Source organism: Labeo rohita, chromosome 6 (genome assembly GCF_022985175.1).
Source record: "Labeo rohita strain BAU-BD-2019 chromosome 6, IGBB_LRoh.1.0, whole genome shotgun sequence".
Taxonomy (NCBI): domain Eukaryota; kingdom Metazoa; phylum Chordata; class Actinopteri; order Cypriniformes; family Cyprinidae; genus Labeo; species Labeo rohita.
This window is the reverse complement of record NC_066874.1, coordinates 24,692,513-24,710,610: the sequence shown is the minus strand read 5'-3', so window position 1 is coordinate 24,710,610 and position 18,098 is coordinate 24,692,513. Positions and strand designations below refer to the sequence as shown.

The 18,098-nt window shown below is 35.6% G+C and overlaps 1 protein-coding gene across 2 annotated transcripts in view; it reads left to right on the top strand.

The window, feature by feature from the left end:
- scn8ab (sodium channel, voltage gated, type VIII, alpha subunit b) overlaps positions 1-18,098 on the top strand; it is a 64,882-nt gene that overhangs the window by 8,337 nt on the left and 38,447 nt on the right. For both annotated transcript variants that reach the window (XM_051111958.1, XM_051111959.1), the window contains exons 3-6: positions 6,307-6,426; positions 6,859-6,947; positions 8,238-8,366; positions 11,931-12,022. In XM_051111958.1, coding sequence (XP_050967915.1) covers positions 6,307-6,426; positions 6,859-6,947; positions 8,238-8,366; positions 11,931-12,022 — 430 coding nt within the window. The remainder of the gene's footprint in view (positions 1-6,306; positions 6,427-6,858; positions 6,948-8,237; positions 8,367-11,930; positions 12,023-18,098) is intronic.

Below are 18,098 nucleotides of genomic sequence, written 5' to 3'. Positions count from 1 at the left end.
GGCATTTGCAATTGCGTTTTTACATCACATTTGCTTTTGTTCAGACTATTGGATAGGTTTAGGTGGAGATGGAACGTTATTTTAAAACGTTACGGAACATTAGAGTTATAGCACCACTTAGTGGACATTTCAAGAGCTGCAGTGACACGTACAAAACCAACGTCACACGTTTTTTCTTCTGTTCCGGTGAAAAAAACGAAACACTCTTTTATCACCACTTGGTGGACATCTCATATCAAATATGTCAGGAAACGTACATGATGGTACCTATTTCGCGTCCTGTGAAAAAGTTCCCACAGGTATGTTTTCATAATGACATCGGCTTGCAAAAAATAGATGGTGTTCCTGCTTGCTGTGATGTAATTAAAAGGTCCAAATATTTAATTTGAACAATTATAAAAAACCTAACATATGAGTAATTAATAAAAAAAGGAATATAAGACAAGGCTTTCCAGTTATTTCCAGGCTTATTTTAAATGGTAGTGGAATTGTGATCCTCCATTGTCAGAATGTACAATAATGTCCTGGATTTAAGGCAAAGATACTTTTGATGTGTACAAACAAAGAGTTCATTTGCAAAAACAGATAATTCAGTTTTTAACAATTTTCAAGAATCATATTTTTTCATTGTGCATTCCAGTTAATCTCAGTCAAGCTGCAGCTGGGTTATTTTGATTAGGTAAAAAAAATGATTAAATAACAAATAAAACACAATGAAAACATGATAATAAAACATAATAAAAAAGAGTTACCTGTTTTTGCAAATAAACTTCAAATATTATTAGTTTGTTTAAATGTTTCCTATTCCGTTTTAAGAGACAGAGTGGGCATTGCTTATTTTAGCTTTGTTGGTGGAGTCCTGCCTTGAGAGGCAAGGATAGCAGTAACAAGGTTAAGAATTAGATGTGAATTAGTGAATTAATCATCCATAGGGCTGGGATGATAGAGATTCAAAATTATATCTCAGATATGATATTTATGTATGTGCTATGAGATCCCTCGTGCATTTTTTCATCAGCTAATTAAAATATCTAAAACAAATAAAATACATAAAAATGTGAAATAGTCATTTCATGTGAAAAAAAAAAAGTTTTACACATTACTAAATTAACCTTTTTTTATATGCACCAATTTAAAAATATGAAGTAGTAAATAACAGTACATACAATATATTTTTACTAAAACATTGTAATACATGCAAAATGCCACACTGAACATGTGTGATGGATGATGCAAACAAATCTTTGCATCTTTAATTTCTGAGTTGATGAATTCACACAGGCAGTTTGAACAAATTCACAGAACTGAATCTACCTTACCAGCTCTAATGCTGCTTTTGCTACTAAAGTTAATGTTCTCACACAAGATACAGAAGGATTGTGAAATTAATCTAATTGAAGTGCACTCGGATCATTGCATTCAGATCATTCAGTCTTCAGCAAACTCATAGCAAATACAGTATATTCACATATCGCCCAGCTATTGTGAATGCTTTACAAGTAATTCCCCACTGTGTGTGAGTGTGTGTGTGTGTTCTCGTTATTGTTAGTTATTAAGAACTTTCCGGTGGTGTTTTAAATGCTCTTCAGCTTCAGTTTAGTTTGTGTGTGTATATATATATATATATATATATATGGGTAAAGGAGTGATGCACCCACATCAGCACCTCCTTGCTGGTGCGCTAGAGGTATGTGTTACATAACCGAGCACAGTGTAGCATGTGTTATACAGTGGGAGTTGAGGAGATATTTTAGAGAGAAAATTAGCAGAGGAAACAGAATATTGGTGTTGTCTGTGTTTTTATCATCTGTTGCACACGTTACCATATCCACCTCGTATTACCAGAAATAATGTGCGTTGCTGCCAGGATGTTCCATCCAACATATTCCATCCTCTTTTGGGCCCTCCCTCCTCCTCCCTCCTCCTCCTCTCCCTCTAGTCGGCAGTGGTATGTTTTTGTTCTAACTGCAGCAGCTGTGGTACACTCATGCATTGTGGGGAAGGGTTAAAGGGAATAAAGAGAGAAGATGAATGCAAGGAAGAACTGCAGAGTTGCAGTTCTTACTGGTCCCTTGAGTAGTGGGGTGAAAGAGCCATTCAGAATGTCATGGGCGTATAAACCAACAGGAAGCCTTGTAGTCACATGTGTTTGTTTGTTTGTATGTGATTGAGTGATATGGGATGCAGTTTTCTGATGGCAGTCATTGCGCCAGCTGTGAGTGAGGGTTTGACCTCTCGAAACAGATGTTCAAAAAAAACGTTCAGGTCTGATACTGTAGATTTACTTTAATGGATGATTTATGACTTCGGTGAGTGATTATATTTTGTTTTTGTCATATTTGTATCTACATTTTATTTTGTTGATTGATTAGTAGATAAATTAATGAATGGTTTATTGTTTTGAGTTTTGCTTATACCGTATTTTGTATGTTTTATTACTTTTTATCTTATTTTAATAATTCTTTTTAATTTAATTTTATTTCAACTTAGTAATTTTGTTTTATTTTATAGATCAAAAGATACATTAATTGGTGATTTATTATTATGAATGAATGTATTTTGTTAGTACCATATTATTACTGTATTTTATTTTCTTTATTTTCTTTTATTTAAATTTTTCCTTTCGTTTTTTTTTATTTATATCTAGATACATTTTTTATCGGTGATTATATTTAGTTTATACCTCATTTCATATCTGTTTTATTTTTTTAAATATTATTTTTATATTATTTAATTTTTTTCATTTTATGTTGATTAATATATTAATAACATTAATGGATGGTTTATTATTATGAGTGATTATATTTGGTTCATGCCACGTTTGTATCTACATTTTATCTTGTTGATTGATTAGTAGATAAATTTATGGATTTTTAAAAATATTTTGTATAATATATATAAATAATTAAAAATCTATATATTTTTATATTTTATATATGTTTTATTTATATTTTGTTTATACCATATTTTGGTACCATATCTATATTATTACTTTTTATTTTATTTATTAATTCTGTTTAATTTAATTGTATTTCAATATCATTATTTAGTTTTAATTTATAGATTAGTAGATACATTATAAGGTGATTTATTGTCATGAGTGACTATATTTTTTCTAGTACCATATTTTTCCTTTATTTAATTTTATTTATTTAATTTTTCCTTTTGTTTTCTTGATAGATAGATAATTTTTTATCAGTGATAATATTTACTTTATACTATATATCACATCTATTTTATTATTCTATTCTGTTTTGTTTGTTTTTTTATTTAATTTTATTGATTACTAGATACACTAATGGATGGTTGATTATTATGAATGATTATATTTAGTTTATACTCTATTTATTTATATCTATATTACTCTATATTTATTTTATTGATTAGCATATACATTAATGGATGGTTTATTATTATGAGTGATTATATTTGGTTCATGCCATGTTTATCTATATTATTACTTATTTTTTATTTTTTATTTAATTTAATTTTAATTTAATTATTTTGTTTTATCCTATAGATTAGTAGATACATTGATGGATGGTTTATTGTTATGAGTGATTATTTTGTTAGTACCATATTTTATTTTACTTTTTTATTTTGTTTTATTGATAGGTAGATACATTAATGAATTGTTTATTTTTATCAGTGATTATATGTAGTTTATACTATATTTCATATCTATATTTCTATTCTATTTTTTTAATTTAATTTTATTGATTAGTAGATAAATTATTGAATGATTGAATATTATGAATGATTATTTTTTGTTTATACCATGTTTTATATTCCTTTTTTAATTTTTTTTTACTTTAACAGATGGTGATAATGAGTGATTATATATTGGTAATGCCATGTTTTGCATCTATAGTATTATTAGTCCTATTACTTTATTTAGCAACACTAAAAACATAATGTCAGTCAAGTCATTATAACTTTATTCGCTCTATAAAAGATTGATAGACAGATCTTAGCGCATCTTGAAAGTTGTAAATAAAGACTGAGAAGTGTTAGTTAGCGGTTTGAAGGGGTGTTGGTCATTTGAGGCCTTACGGTAAGTGCATTCATGACGTCGAGTAGATCGGATGTACTTGGAGTTAAGTGCAACAGTGATGCTATATACAGTTTTTCCACTATTGAGCCCCCCCGCACACACACATACTTCTCCCTCCCTCCCTCATCCTCCTCCCCCGCAGCAGTTCCCTCAGCTCTTGTCCACATCTTCATGTCTCTCCGTCTCTCTTCTCTGTAGATGATGAAATTTTCAGTAGCTTTGCAGCATATCACTTAGGCTGTCAGAAGGAAAGACCAATAGGCTGCTTTGTGTGCGTGCAGGTGTTGACATAAGGCTGTGATCACATGTAGATGACCATTAAGCTCCATGTTTTTTTGTTTTTCCTCATATGCATCAGCATCTGCAGAAGGACAAAGGGTTGAAGCCACAGTTGAAACTATACTTGTGTGATGATCATTCATTATTTGGATGGGACGGTTGAGGTTATGCAGCCTGATGAGTGTGTTGCAGGACTGTTAGACACTTGCTGTGAAATTAACTCGTTTTAGCAAATCATTTTAGCATTTTGATAAACAAGATGCTCATTAACATGGCCAGGATACTGAGAGCTGCAGCTATGTCCTCAGCAAAGAGTGCAGCATTGTGAGAGTGGGAGCTCCCGCCAGCGGAGGAAGCCCACAGTCTGTCGCAGTGTGTGTGTGTATGTGTGTGTGTGAGAGAGAGAGAGACTCTGGGGAAACCAGTGCTCAGTATTCAGTAACACATGGAGCCTTCTGGGCGGTTCACAGCTTTTGCTAGTGTGACAGTCTTTAGGATTCTGTGCCTCAAAATGACAGCTGTCTTCAAACTGAAGACACAGCATTTTCTGTCTGACATACGCTGTCTTTAATTTATGATTTTGTTAAGCACGATAGCGTTTGACATGATTACATGCACAGGCAGACAGACAAGTACAGTGAAAAAGAAAATAGGGGATGGAGAAATAGAGAGAGACAGGGACACTCTGAGGTGAAGGTGCTCATTTTGTCCTTCTTCAGACAGCCGTCTATTTTTAATCTAATTAGATTTCAGGAAGGTTCTCATCCGCTCGTCTCTGTGGTGTTTCCTTGGGTGCGTGTGCGCGTGTGTGTAACTGGAGTGGTGTTTTGTGCAACGTAAAGTATTCAATGTGTGGTATCACAGGGCTTGTTTTCCAGTAAAAATGTCCAAACATCCTTAAAACAAAATAAATATTTCAGCACTAAGAAAGATGTTAAGTCTTTTCTAATAATATATCTGAAATATAGTTTATTTTTGTACACCAAGCTTAAAAAAAAGAAAGATAAACCAGTCACCAAGATACATAAAAACACAATTCGACTTTGATATGATGTCTGTATGTGTGTGTAAACTTGGATTCGTGTGGTTTCCATGATGAAGATTCTATGTCTCTTTTTTCTTGCATTATGCAGGATCAAAGGAGCTTTGCAGGGCTTCTGACCCACCTTCCTTCCTTCCCTCCCCCCTCCCTCTCGGTTTCCCCTGTCCCACACACACTATCTGGAGTCAGCACTTCTGCGTCTGATGGATCGCAGTGTTAGTGGTTAGCATTAGCGTTAGTATTACAGTCTGAGTTCCTGTAAGAGGTTCATATCTTTGCCAGAGCTCACTGCAGTTGTCTTAGCTCCATTTGCGTAAATGTATCCCTAGCTGGGTTTTAATAGGCTTGTTTTAGAAATGGCCTTTGACCTTAATTTTATTTTATTTTAAACAAATTATGTGGGTGTTTTTGAATTATTGGATACATTTTGCAAGTTGTATGTTGAATGCGGCTCATTTTTGGATTAAGTCAAAGTACTTGTCATGTTAACCTTTCATATATGTGACCCTGGACCACAAAACCAGTCTTAAGTAGCAATTGCCAAAAATACATTGTATGGATCAAAATTATTGATTTTTCTTTAAACATAAATATATTTTAATTTTTGATTAGCAATATGCATTGCGAAGAACTTCATTTGGACTTTAAAGGCGATTTTCTCAGCATTTTGATTTTTTTGCACCCAAATTTTCAAATAGTTAGATCTCTATCCTTACAAACCATACGTCAGTTGAAAGCTTATTTATTATTCAGATGATGCATAAACCTCAGTTTCAAAAAATAATGACTTTTGTGGTTTAGGGTCACATTTGTTGTTTAGTGCCATTTTCTACTTACTCATTTTTCTGTGAATGACTATGGTCTCTCACCATGCATCCTGACATATATAATTAATATCTCTCCCTCTCTTTTGTCTTTTTCTCTTTTTCAGACCTTTATAGTGCTTAACAAAGGAAAAACTATCTTCCGTTTCAGTGCCACGCCCTCGTTATATATCATTAGTCCTTTTAGCCTATTCAGGCAAATAGCAATTAAAATTTTGATACACTCATATCCTTTTCAATGCTCCAAACATTGTCTGCGTTATTAATGGTTGTTCTTGTTGAATCTGCTTTGTAATCTGTGCTTTGTCTGTCTGAAATCTGAGAACAATGCTGAATTTATGGATTTATGGATCAAATTTCTAAATGAGGAATTATCTGTTATCTATATCACAGTACATACTGTAATTTAACATTTTCACTTAAATGTTCTGTAAAAAAGAGTTTTGTGAAGTAAAGCTTCTTGTGCTGTGACACAGACAGTGATTTAAAGGCCATTAATCATGTGGAGGCTAACAACGTACTTCTTCCTTATGGAAAATAGTTAATGTCTATGTTCTCAGCCAATGAAATTATATGTTATTGTACATGTTTCCATCATAGTTTTATATCTGATCATTATTTATGACATTTCCACAGGATTTCCTTAACTACTTCTTACACTTTTCAGCATGATCATCATGTGTACAATTTTGACAAATTGTGTCTTCATGACATTCAGCAATCCTCCAGAATGGTCCAAACAAGTAGAGTAAGTATTCTATTCTATTCTAGTCTAGTCTAGTCTAGTCTAGTCTATGCAGATGTTCTTCATCAAATGTGATTGTAATGTTATGTATATTTTTTGTGATTTATGTGAACAGATTTAATAATAACAGAAATAGAACAAAAAGGGATAGAATGTCATAAATTTCTACCTAGGCTCATTGGAAATACATGCCTCTAAATACATTTAAAAAAAAAAAAAAACATACCTGTATAGACGAATCACTGCAGTTTCTTACAGAATATTATGTTATGACTTGAAAATAATTTTAACTTCCTGCGTGATTTGAAAACTGATACTTTTGAACGTTTTTGTCACATATACAGCTTCATATGCACGTGTTTTAGTTTCAGTAGGTTTGCTTGGTAGCTCACGTGATACGCCGTTGCACTTAAGAGATGAAGAGCTCCGGTACGAACCCTGTGAAACTACGGTTCGACAAAACAGCTCAAATCCGCATAAGGAAGTTAAAATAGCACCAGCAAATGCGTTTTTATATCACTTTTGCATTTATTAACACTATCGGGTACGTTAAGGGTTAGTTTTGGTGTATGGGATATTTCCAACAAGATAGAGCATTATCCTTTAGTGACACTCCCTGGATATTTGAATTCTGAATAGCCGCAATACATACCTCAAGCAGCATAATAAAAACACAGCCATATGTGCCTGTACCGACGTAATAAAAATGTGCCGCGGCCACATAATGAACGTGTTTTAGCTCCACTCTGTGGACATTTCACTTTGAAACTGCCGTGAAACGTCCAGTAAGGTACATATTTATGGTGTTGCAAAAATGTATATAGAGGCATGTAAATTTAAACTCTGAGCCAGAAACCACTCCAGTATTAGTGCTGAAAAGCAGGGCTTATAATGTTAGTAGACTGACAAGTTAATGACTGGCTTGGAGGGAGGAAATGCTAAGGACAATGTGAGCTCCACTTGGAAATTTGGCCAGTCCTAAAAATTGCTGGGCCTATTTTTGGGGTAACCGGGGGTAATGGAGTTTCATTCGAGTCCTTAACCAATGGTAAGCTCTGTTCTAAAACCTAGTGAGCAGCATTTTAGGACATCATCTTAATTATGCTGCTTCTTAAGACGTTAAGGTTAAATTCTAAAGTAGTGTTTGCCAGTGCCAAAATGCATTTTGACAAGCACAGTGAAAAGAGTAAAATGGTGGGTGAAGGGAGAAATATTTGTTATAAAAATAATGAAGTTATTTAAATTTATATTCCAAGCAAACACTTATATGCAATATTTTTTGCACTCTGTTAGATACACCTTCACAGGAATCTACACTTTCGAGTCACTCACAAAGATTGTGGCTCGAGGTTTCTGTATAGACGACTTTACCTTCCTCAGAGACCCCTGGAACTGGCTGGATTTCATGGTCATCTCTATGGCGTAAGTATAATCCTGTTTTAATTTAGACATTAATAAAACATTTTGATAATGTTGCATTTAAAATATATTTTGCATGCAGTATTTACAGGTGCATAGCTCTTGTGTGCAGCGTTGACTTTTAGGCTATAGTGGAGCTTCAGTTTGTGCCACCTAAGCAGTGGAAAAATATATGGTGATAATATTTAGGAAAATTATTAGAAAAAAATAAAATAAAATAAGAAAAATCCTTTAGTGTTCTATCCTTTTCTTCTTTGCAGCTTTGAAATGGGCTCTGCAATTTTTCTCTTTTTTGTATTTGCACCCACATTGAGTCAAACTTCTCCATTGATTGCAGTGCAAATTTAGACCAACTTAAAGCCTAAAAGTTTTCAAGAACATGCAAGCTATTTATTCTAGTAATGTTTCTTTGAGCATTTAGATATGTGGTTCTGCCAGAGTCTGACAATGATAGTTTTGCACAGTAAAGATTCTAAAATTAAGTGGTTAATCAACACCATGACCTTCATTTAGGTCATAGGATGACTTTTGAGCCTTGATGTCATGCTTGCACAAAAGAGTGTCTGTGTGGGCGAACGTGAGAGAGACAGAGGCTCTTGTGTCCTGCCTCTCACAGGTGGTGGATGGGAGTTCAGTGCTCAAAGATGACAATGTTTGTGCCTATACTTCTGTGTATGTGTGTGCACATATATATCATAACTCTGTCTTTCTAAACTTTAAATTAATCTGTCCATCACTCCTTTTCTCTCTTTATCTGCATTCATCCATTTCTCTGGAGGGCAGCCATTTTCTTCTTACATAAGACAACTCTTGCCCCTAAAAAGTAAAATATTCAAATATGGTGACATAACTAGAAAATTACAACAAACAAGCTCTTTCCTCTTGGAATGAGCAAGTTTGAAAAGAATGTATTTGTGTTTTTAGGTATAAAATGTATGTTGTGAGTTCTGTATGACATTGTGAGAATCTGTACATATTTGATTGCTTTTACTTTGACATTTAAAAAATGTTATGGGTTCAGTAGTTAAAGAGCAGGTCATACGGTATTTTAAACTGTCCTAATATTTTGTCAGAGTTCCTTACAACAGGTTTAGATGCATCTAAGGTCAGAAAACAGTTGTGATTGGTCTTTCTGTATACAATGCAAGCCAATCGTGCCCACAGCTGCTAAACTGTAACCACTTCACAAAACAATAATGGTGGATACGTTAGCTGAATGCTAACATAACTAACTGATGAAACAATACAGTTTGTAAACAAAAATATGTCTATATTCTTAATTATTTTAATGAAGTAATTAGAACAACGACAGTCTACATTAATCGACAAATTCTTAGGAAATAGTGGGTTCACAGTGAATTATCAGAACTATTTTTGTAAGACAGTAATATCATAGTTTATTTGGAAGCTGCACTAGGTATACATAACATATTAGCACAAAAACCTTGCTATTTTGAGCGCCTGTTGGTCCATAACAAGAAGGTACAGACATATCATTCATGGACAAGCATTGAACGCACCAAGATTAGAGAAGCAGTCCTTGGTAAAATGACTAGCACCAATTTTAACCACTGATTCTTCACATCATCATCTTTTGGCAATGAAAACAAAACAAAATTGCTTTCACAGCACAGAACACAGCGTCTTCTTGACATGATGTAAACGCACTAAGCACAGAAGTGTTTGTGGGCAGGTCAGAGTGTTCATATTTTGCAGGCAGTTGGGGATTATGCACTCTAAAAAAACATTTATTATTATGCAAGAACACATGGGCAAAATACAAGACAAATTTAATTGATTTGGGTGAAAAAGCATAGTTTACAATATTACATACATTTAAATGTGTTTAACAAGCATTTTAGACATAAAAATGTACCATTTAAAAGTAGATTTTTAATTTTAGTGTATTCAACCATTCTCTGTAATCGCTTTTTACCATAATAACGCTAATTCTCATGCCGTTGTGTCGCCGAAATCTGAGCCGGTGAAGGGCTGTTGTTGACTGGGTAACTGCGAACTTCAGACTGCAGCCTTGGGTTTTACTGAAAGATGTTGTGACTGACTCCACAACCTGCCCATAAACAAACAGTACTGACATTAGAGAACATATTTTAAGTACAATAACGAATAAAATCCATTTATTTATGGAAAATCCATTTATTCCTGTGAAACAACCGCTGCTGCTGACACAGCTGACTGACATCTCATCCTTATGCTGCGTTGCGTAAAAAAAATACAGTTGTAATTGTATCATTAAATGAAATAAAATGTATATAAACCTTTATTTCACTGAAGAAGTGCAAATCATTCCTAGAGGACTCAAAAAGCCTGTGCTCTGACTGACTGTAACTCAGCTGTAACTCAGCAGCTGGGTTGTTTGTCAGAGACTCTTGGAGACTCTTAAAAAAATTACCCAGCATTAAAAATGGCCCAGTAACTTATAAAATATTAAAAATAACCCAATAAAACTAGCTAGCAAGTTGAACCCAGCATTTGGGTTAAAATAATAACCCAGCACCTGGGTAAAAAAAAATTCAAAATAACCCAATAAAATGACCCCTTTCTTTTGAGAGACAATGTTTTTCATGCACTTTTTTGATTAACAACTTTGCGGACTGTTTACATTGAAGGATAGCTATGTTACAAACTGCGAATAAGATATTTTTCGAAAACCCATATGACCTGCTCTTTAAGTTCAGCTCTATGGAAAGTATCTGTGACATGCAGTCCGCTACCACAGAAGAAATTTCTACTTCATTTTGTAAAGTCAAAAGAAAACAGTGTATATAGTAATACTATTATAAGTCTATGGGGCAAGAAACAAGTGCCACAAGATTTAAATCCTTACGCTGGGATCACATCATGTCGGAATTACTGTAATTACGAGATAGCAACTCTTAAGATTGTAATTGGAGCTGTTCACATCCGCCTCTTGAGAAAAAAAAGGTTTCTAAAGGAATGCTCCTAACGCCGTAGATCCATGTGTGCGGTGGCAAACAATTTGATGGTTACATTAATCCACCTGCAATTGCGAGTTCAACAAAAATGTGAAACTTGTAATTACAGTAATGCTGTGAAACATAAAACCAGGAGCATTGTTTTTATGGGATGCATAAAACTTCTTGTGAACCATCTTCTCTCACTGCTTTTTCATCTTGTATCTCTTCTCATTTCCATTCTGTCACTCTCCCCTCTCTCTCTCTGGTAACTATGTTGCGATCCATTCTGCAGGTATATTACAGAGTTTGTAAACCTAGGCAATGTGTCAGCTCTGCGCACATTCAGGGTGCTGAGGGCTTTGAAAACTGTTGCTGTGATCCCAGGTAAGTCCAGCATCCATCAGGGCCAACAGAGGGCGCCGCTCGCTGTCTCTCTTTTCACGCTCCTGTCTCTTCCTTCCTCCTCCGTTCGTTTCTCTCTCTCTTCTCCCGTTAGACAGGCTTTGCGTGATGTCTTCCTCCCAGTTCAGTGGTGGTGCTGGTGGTAGTGCTGTGTCGTACGTGTTGTGGTGTTGTGTGTGTGTTGTGTCATGGTGTTTGTTCTGTGTGTGATCCTCCCTTGTTGCAGATATGTAACAGAGTTTGTGGACCTCGGGAATGTGTCAGCCCTGAGAACCTTCAGGGTTCTACGAGCTCTCAAAACTATTTCTGTCATACCAGGTGAGAACGCGTTTAAACACGAAGGCTGAGCTGCTTCCCACGCCGATGCAAACTATTATTATTACCAGTATTACTATTACTGTTATTATTTTTCTCTTAGTTTTTTTCACTTGACTTGCTGTACTTTTTCAAGAGGATGCTGCTGGAAGAATACTTTCATTTATGTTCTATTTATGTTTTAAAACACAAACGATCAAAAATGGTAGCGATACATTTTTGATAGGCTTTGCAGTCTGCAGTCAAATCATGGAAATCCTTCCAGTAATCCAGCGACGCATTGTAAATGTCTGCTGTTTTGACCAAAAGTAGTGGGAACGTCTGAAATATGCATCTTACCCTGCTGGAAAACCCATCTTATGGTGCTAGATGTGTTTTGGAACATGGTCACTAGTTTAGGAGTTGGTATACCAACTAAATCAAGATCCTGCTGGTTAAAGTTGGTCAAGCAGGTTTGTTGCCAATCCAAAATGGCTCACCAGATCAACTTAAAGGAGAAGTTCACTTCCAGAACAAAAATTTACAGATAATATACTCACGCGTTGTCATCCAAGATGTTCATTTCTTTCTTTCTGCAGTCATAAAGAAATTGTGGGAAAACTTTTCAGGAATTATCTCCATATAGTGGACTTCTGTGGTGCCCGCGAGTTTGAACATCCAAAATGCAGTTTAAATGCAGCTTCAAAGGGCTCTAAATGATCCCAGCCAAGGAATAAGGGTCTTATCTAGCAAAACGATCTGTCATTTTCGGAAAAAAAAAATAAAAATGTATATACTTTCTAACCCCAAATGCTCGTCTTGTCTAGCTCTGCGATGCACTTGCGTACTTTGTGTAATCCGGGTCAATACAGTTAGGGTATGTTGAAAAACTCTAATTTTCTCATTTTTACCTCCAACTTTAAAATCATCCTACATCGCTGTTTTACCTTTTTTTGTAAAGGCCGTTTGACCTTCTTTGCATATTCACTTTGTAAACACTGGGTCGGTACTTCTGCAGCGATGTAGGATGATTTTGAAGTTGGAGGAGAAAATAAGATGGGAGTTTTAGGGCGACATACCCTAAATGTACTGACCTGGATTACACCGAGTACGCATGCGCATTGCAAAGCTAGACAAGGCATTTGAGGTTAAAAAGTATATACATTTTTATTTTGTTTTTAGAAAATGACAGATTGTTTTGCTAGATAAGACCCTTATTCCTCGGCTGGGACCCTTTGAAGCTGCATTTAAACTGCATTTTGGACATTCAAACTCACAGGCACCATTGAAGTCCACTATATTGAGATAATTCCTGAAATGTTTTCCTCAAAAAACATAATTTCTTCACTACTACAGAAAGAAAGGCATGAACATCTTGGATGACAGTGGGGTGAGTACATTATTTGTACATTTTTGTTCTGGAAGTGAACTTCTCCTTTAAGGAACTTGGACCACTGAATAGCCACTTTGGAAACCAGGTGCCATGTTTCAAATCACTTTAAGTTGGTTTTAACTTGGTTTTGCAGTTGGGAGATCACATTTCCTAGTATGCAGTTTAGTACTCTAGTACAGTACAAGTAGACACGGAATGCAGTACTTACTACATCCAACCTATGTTTAAAAAAATCAGTCAATAAAAGCAAAAAACTTAGGATTGCTATTCTTTGTTCTATATTCAAAATGTCCAGCCTCAGAGTTATCGCATCATAGGATGGATGTCTTTTCTTGGTCGTGTTGAGTTTTAGTTAAAGTATCCTAAGCAGACAACATAAAACTCAACCTTATGACATCTTAAATGCATAGAAAAATGTATATGTGCATTTCATACTGTTCAAAAAGCTGGCATAGTTTGTCTTTTGATGAACATCTCATCAGAGTTGTTTAAAAGAAGCTGATGTGATGTGTCGTGAAGCAAAGGTTTGTGGGGTAGAGCGCTTACTGAGACTGCCAAGCCTAGTTTGACACATTTCTGCTGCATGATGCTTTCGGAGACATCTGCTTTTTTAGTTTGTCTTTCTTTTATTATGTTTTTTGTATTTTTTTATCAAGTGGCTTTCCTCGGATTTCTGCATCCTTTACACACATGAAGATTTATATATTTTTTAATCTTATTTTTTTGGCAAAATTACTGTTTTGTAGCTCCCTCCCTATTCTTATTTCAAAGAACTCGGAGTGGAAAGTAAAACAGAGACATCAGAAGATTTGAGAAGATATGTGTGTATGTATGCATTGTAGCAAGGGGACGAAAAATCAGGAATAGCCAGGTTAACTCCCTACAGTAGTTTTCATCTGCAGACTTTATGAAACATGCACACAATTACACCCACCTACATTAAACACATTCACATTCAGGACTGTCACTGTTGTGGACTTCACAAGTCAGTATTTTTAGATTAGAAAATGATCAGATGGGATATGAAGACAGGGTTACACAATCTCTGGACATGAACGATTGGTTAAACGGATATTGACACCATGTTGATAAAGCAAAGATGATGATGTTGCTGCCTTCAGCCTTGGCGTTTAAATGACCTGCATGCCCTTCCTCCCCTTGCCTGTCCTCTCCTCTTCCTCTCTCTGTGTTGGCTCTCTGCATACTGTTTGTGTATGGCGCCGCTCTCTTCAGGCAGTGTCCATTTTGCTGATATGTGTTGAATATTGTATGTGTGTTTATCTTTTAAAGAGTGCTCCTTGTATCTCTCCAAGGTCCCTACGCAACCTGTCCTTAGCAAAGTGCTTATGAGAAAACAGTAAATGTGCACTTTTGGAAATCTTTTTAGGCTTAACATCAGCAGCATCCAGTTCATTATACTGGCTACCAGTTTATTATATTCGCAAGCCCTCTTTTCATGCGAAAGCCCTCTCACACATAGGAAATAAAGGAAATAAATGTATCAATATATACACCAACATTTTCAAGCCTTTTCTCTCTCAGATGAATTCCCACACACATCAGTGGACTCGTATATTGAAACTTAAAGGGATAGTTCACCCAAAAATGTCTCACCCTCATGTCGTTACAAACCCATAAGAGCTTCATTCATTTTCAGAACACAAATTAAAACATTTCTGATGAAATCCAAGAGCTTTCTGACTCTGCATAGACAGCAATGCAACTACCATAATCAAGACCCTGGAAGGTAGCAAGGACATTGTTAAAATAGTCCATGTAACATCAGTTCAACTGTAAAGTTATGAAGCTACGAGAATACTTTTAGAAGTGTCTGTGCAGGGGCGGAAAGCACTTGGATTTCATCCAAAATATCTTCATTAGTGTTCCAAAGGTGAACAAAGGCCTTACAGGTCTTACAGGCCTTACAGGAATGACATGAAGGTGAGTAATTAATGACAGAATTTTTATTTTTGGGTGAACTGTCCCTTTAAGAAAATGCTAACATTTACATAATATTTGTATTTGCTAGCCTCACTACTATTGGTATTGCTTATATGTGACCCTGGACCACAAAACCAGTCTTAAGTAGCATGGGTATATTTGTAGCACTAGCCAAAAATACATTGTATGGGTCAAAATTATTAATTTTACTTTTATGCCAAAAATCATTAGAATATTAAGTAAAGATCATGTTCCATGAAGATATTTTGAAAAGTTCTACCATAAATATATCAAACCTTATTTTTTGAATAGTAATATGCATTGCTAAGACCTTCATTTGGACAACTTTAAAAGCGATTTTCTCAATATTTTGAAATTTTTTTTTTTTTTTTGCACCCTCAGATTCCAGATTTTCAGCTAGTTGTATCTCAGCCAAATATTGTCATATTCTAACAAATCATACATCAATGAAAAACATTTATTCAGCTTTTAAATGATAACTTGATGAATGTTTTATGGTCCAGGGTCACATATTTAGGGTTAACCCTGTCCTGCAATGATTGTTCTACAGACTTAAAAAGATACGTCAGATCAAGTGGTTCTTGAGAAGAGCTGTGCTATTACTTTCTGAGCAGATTTATGATTTTAGTTTGGTGGATAATAAAAATACCCCATAGCCTCCACCTAAAGCAGTGGTTCCCAAAATGCAGAGTTAAAAAAATGGGACATGGCAAGACTAAGGGATACGGTCAGCAAATTATCCATCTTAATATGTCGCTACTTGCCTTGTAAGTAAATAGTAGAACACAAAACATTAATTTGATGTATTTTATTACCTCAAGGCGACTCACAGTACCCGCTTGGCTCGTCGTCTGTCATAAGTTGTTGCGTTGTTGTCATGGAATAACAGACCGCTAGATGGTACAATTGAACAATCAGAAATGAGTCTTGCAGGGAGCTGTGAATAAATGTAAGTAAATGATGCATGGTTCTGCACTTAGCATGGAAATTTGTGAAAGGACAGCCAGGTAACATAAAGCAGACATCGAATCTACTTCAAACGTCACAACTAAAACAAAGACGAGAAAATATGACGAGGCATATTTCGCCCTGGGATACACCACAGAGACCACAGAATTTTGTCTGCCTCAAAATATTTGCTTCTGACAGTATAAGTAGAGTGTAAGTAGAGACTTATTATCGATGAAGCAACAGTCAGTAAACGAAAGGCTATTCCTCTGTCAAACAACACTATCGCGACATGACAAAAAATAGCATTACAATGACAAGATACAAGGCCACTGCAGATGAGTTGTTCAAAGTCATTGACACTTGAAAGACACTGATCTGAAATCGAAGGACTGTGTGGGGATCTGCATAGATGGGAATGGAAGAGGGATGCAAGCACTAGTTAAGCACATTTCCCCAAATGTACAGTGGACACACTGTATGATGCACTGGGAGGCGCTAGCAAAGATGTAATGGAAGTTATTATCGCCATAGGAAACTACATCAAAACAAGACCAGTCCATTTTTTCACTGTGCGAGGAAATGGGATCTGATCACACAGCTGTTTTTGTTTCACAGCGAGTCGTGTGGGAAAGTTTTATCCAGGATGAGATCAGAATCTTCTTGACGGAAGAGGGAATTGAACTTGCCCATAAGTTCAATCATAACAACATTCTGAAACTTACATACCTCAGTAACATGTTTTAGAAGCCCAATGAAAAACTGGAAAGAAGGAATGTAGACTCATTTGAGAGCTCGAAATCATTCATCGCGGTCGACAAGCTGCAAAACACAGTTATCCCATGTATGACAACCAATATCTCCGCTCTACAAAAGCATCTCCAGAGGTATTTCCCAGTTCAGGATTGTGCAAAATATGACTGAATTCAAGAACCCATCAGTGCAACACCAGCTGCTGACTTGAGCACAGCAGAAGAGGAACAATTAATTGATGTCACCTCTAATGAGGCTTCAGTTGAAGTCCAATACATTAGCTGCATTTTGGATTGGAGTGGAAAAGGACTACCCACTGGAGAGCCCTGGCCGTATTCCTTACTTTTTGCCACATCCTACCTATGTGAGATAGGTTTTTCTGCAGTTGCAGTGATCTCAAACAAGACAAAATACAGATTAAAGCTGGACATTCAAAATGAAAGAGTTGCAGTCTCACAGCTGTTTCCTCGATTTGAAAAGATCTGCAGCACAAAACAAGCATTGAAAAGACTGTGGGACTAAAGTCTAATTTCTATCCCCCTTTTTTTGCTGTAAGAGTGGGCCATTTGTAAATTTTATAGGTCAGGCTTCCGGTCTCATCCACATTCAGCGATTTTTAGCTGTACAAAATAGCTCGTTTTGCGGCTTGATATTGCAAATTGGTGTGTCTTACAGTTACCATATTATTTGAATGCATTAATTGTGAACACACTGGTTTGTAGTGCAAACTGTTTAATGCACGTTGTTATTCTTCTCGTTCTACCGGCTAATGAACCAGAAGTCCCGCCCTAGGCTTACTTTCACGTTGAAAAATAAGGTGGATAGTTTATTTTTGTGCAGAGGCAAATTTGAAAATCTGTGAAAGCAGTGAATCATGTTACACAGTAAAAATTAATTGCTGTGTAATTACTGTGTTATTACAACGTTTCAAATAAATCCTGCAGGATTTTGCAAGCAAGGTCATGTCTGAGAGTTTCTTTATGTGGGGGCATGTAGGTGGGTGGGTAAACATTTTTCTGTGCAAAAGGTCCCCCTTTTTCCCTC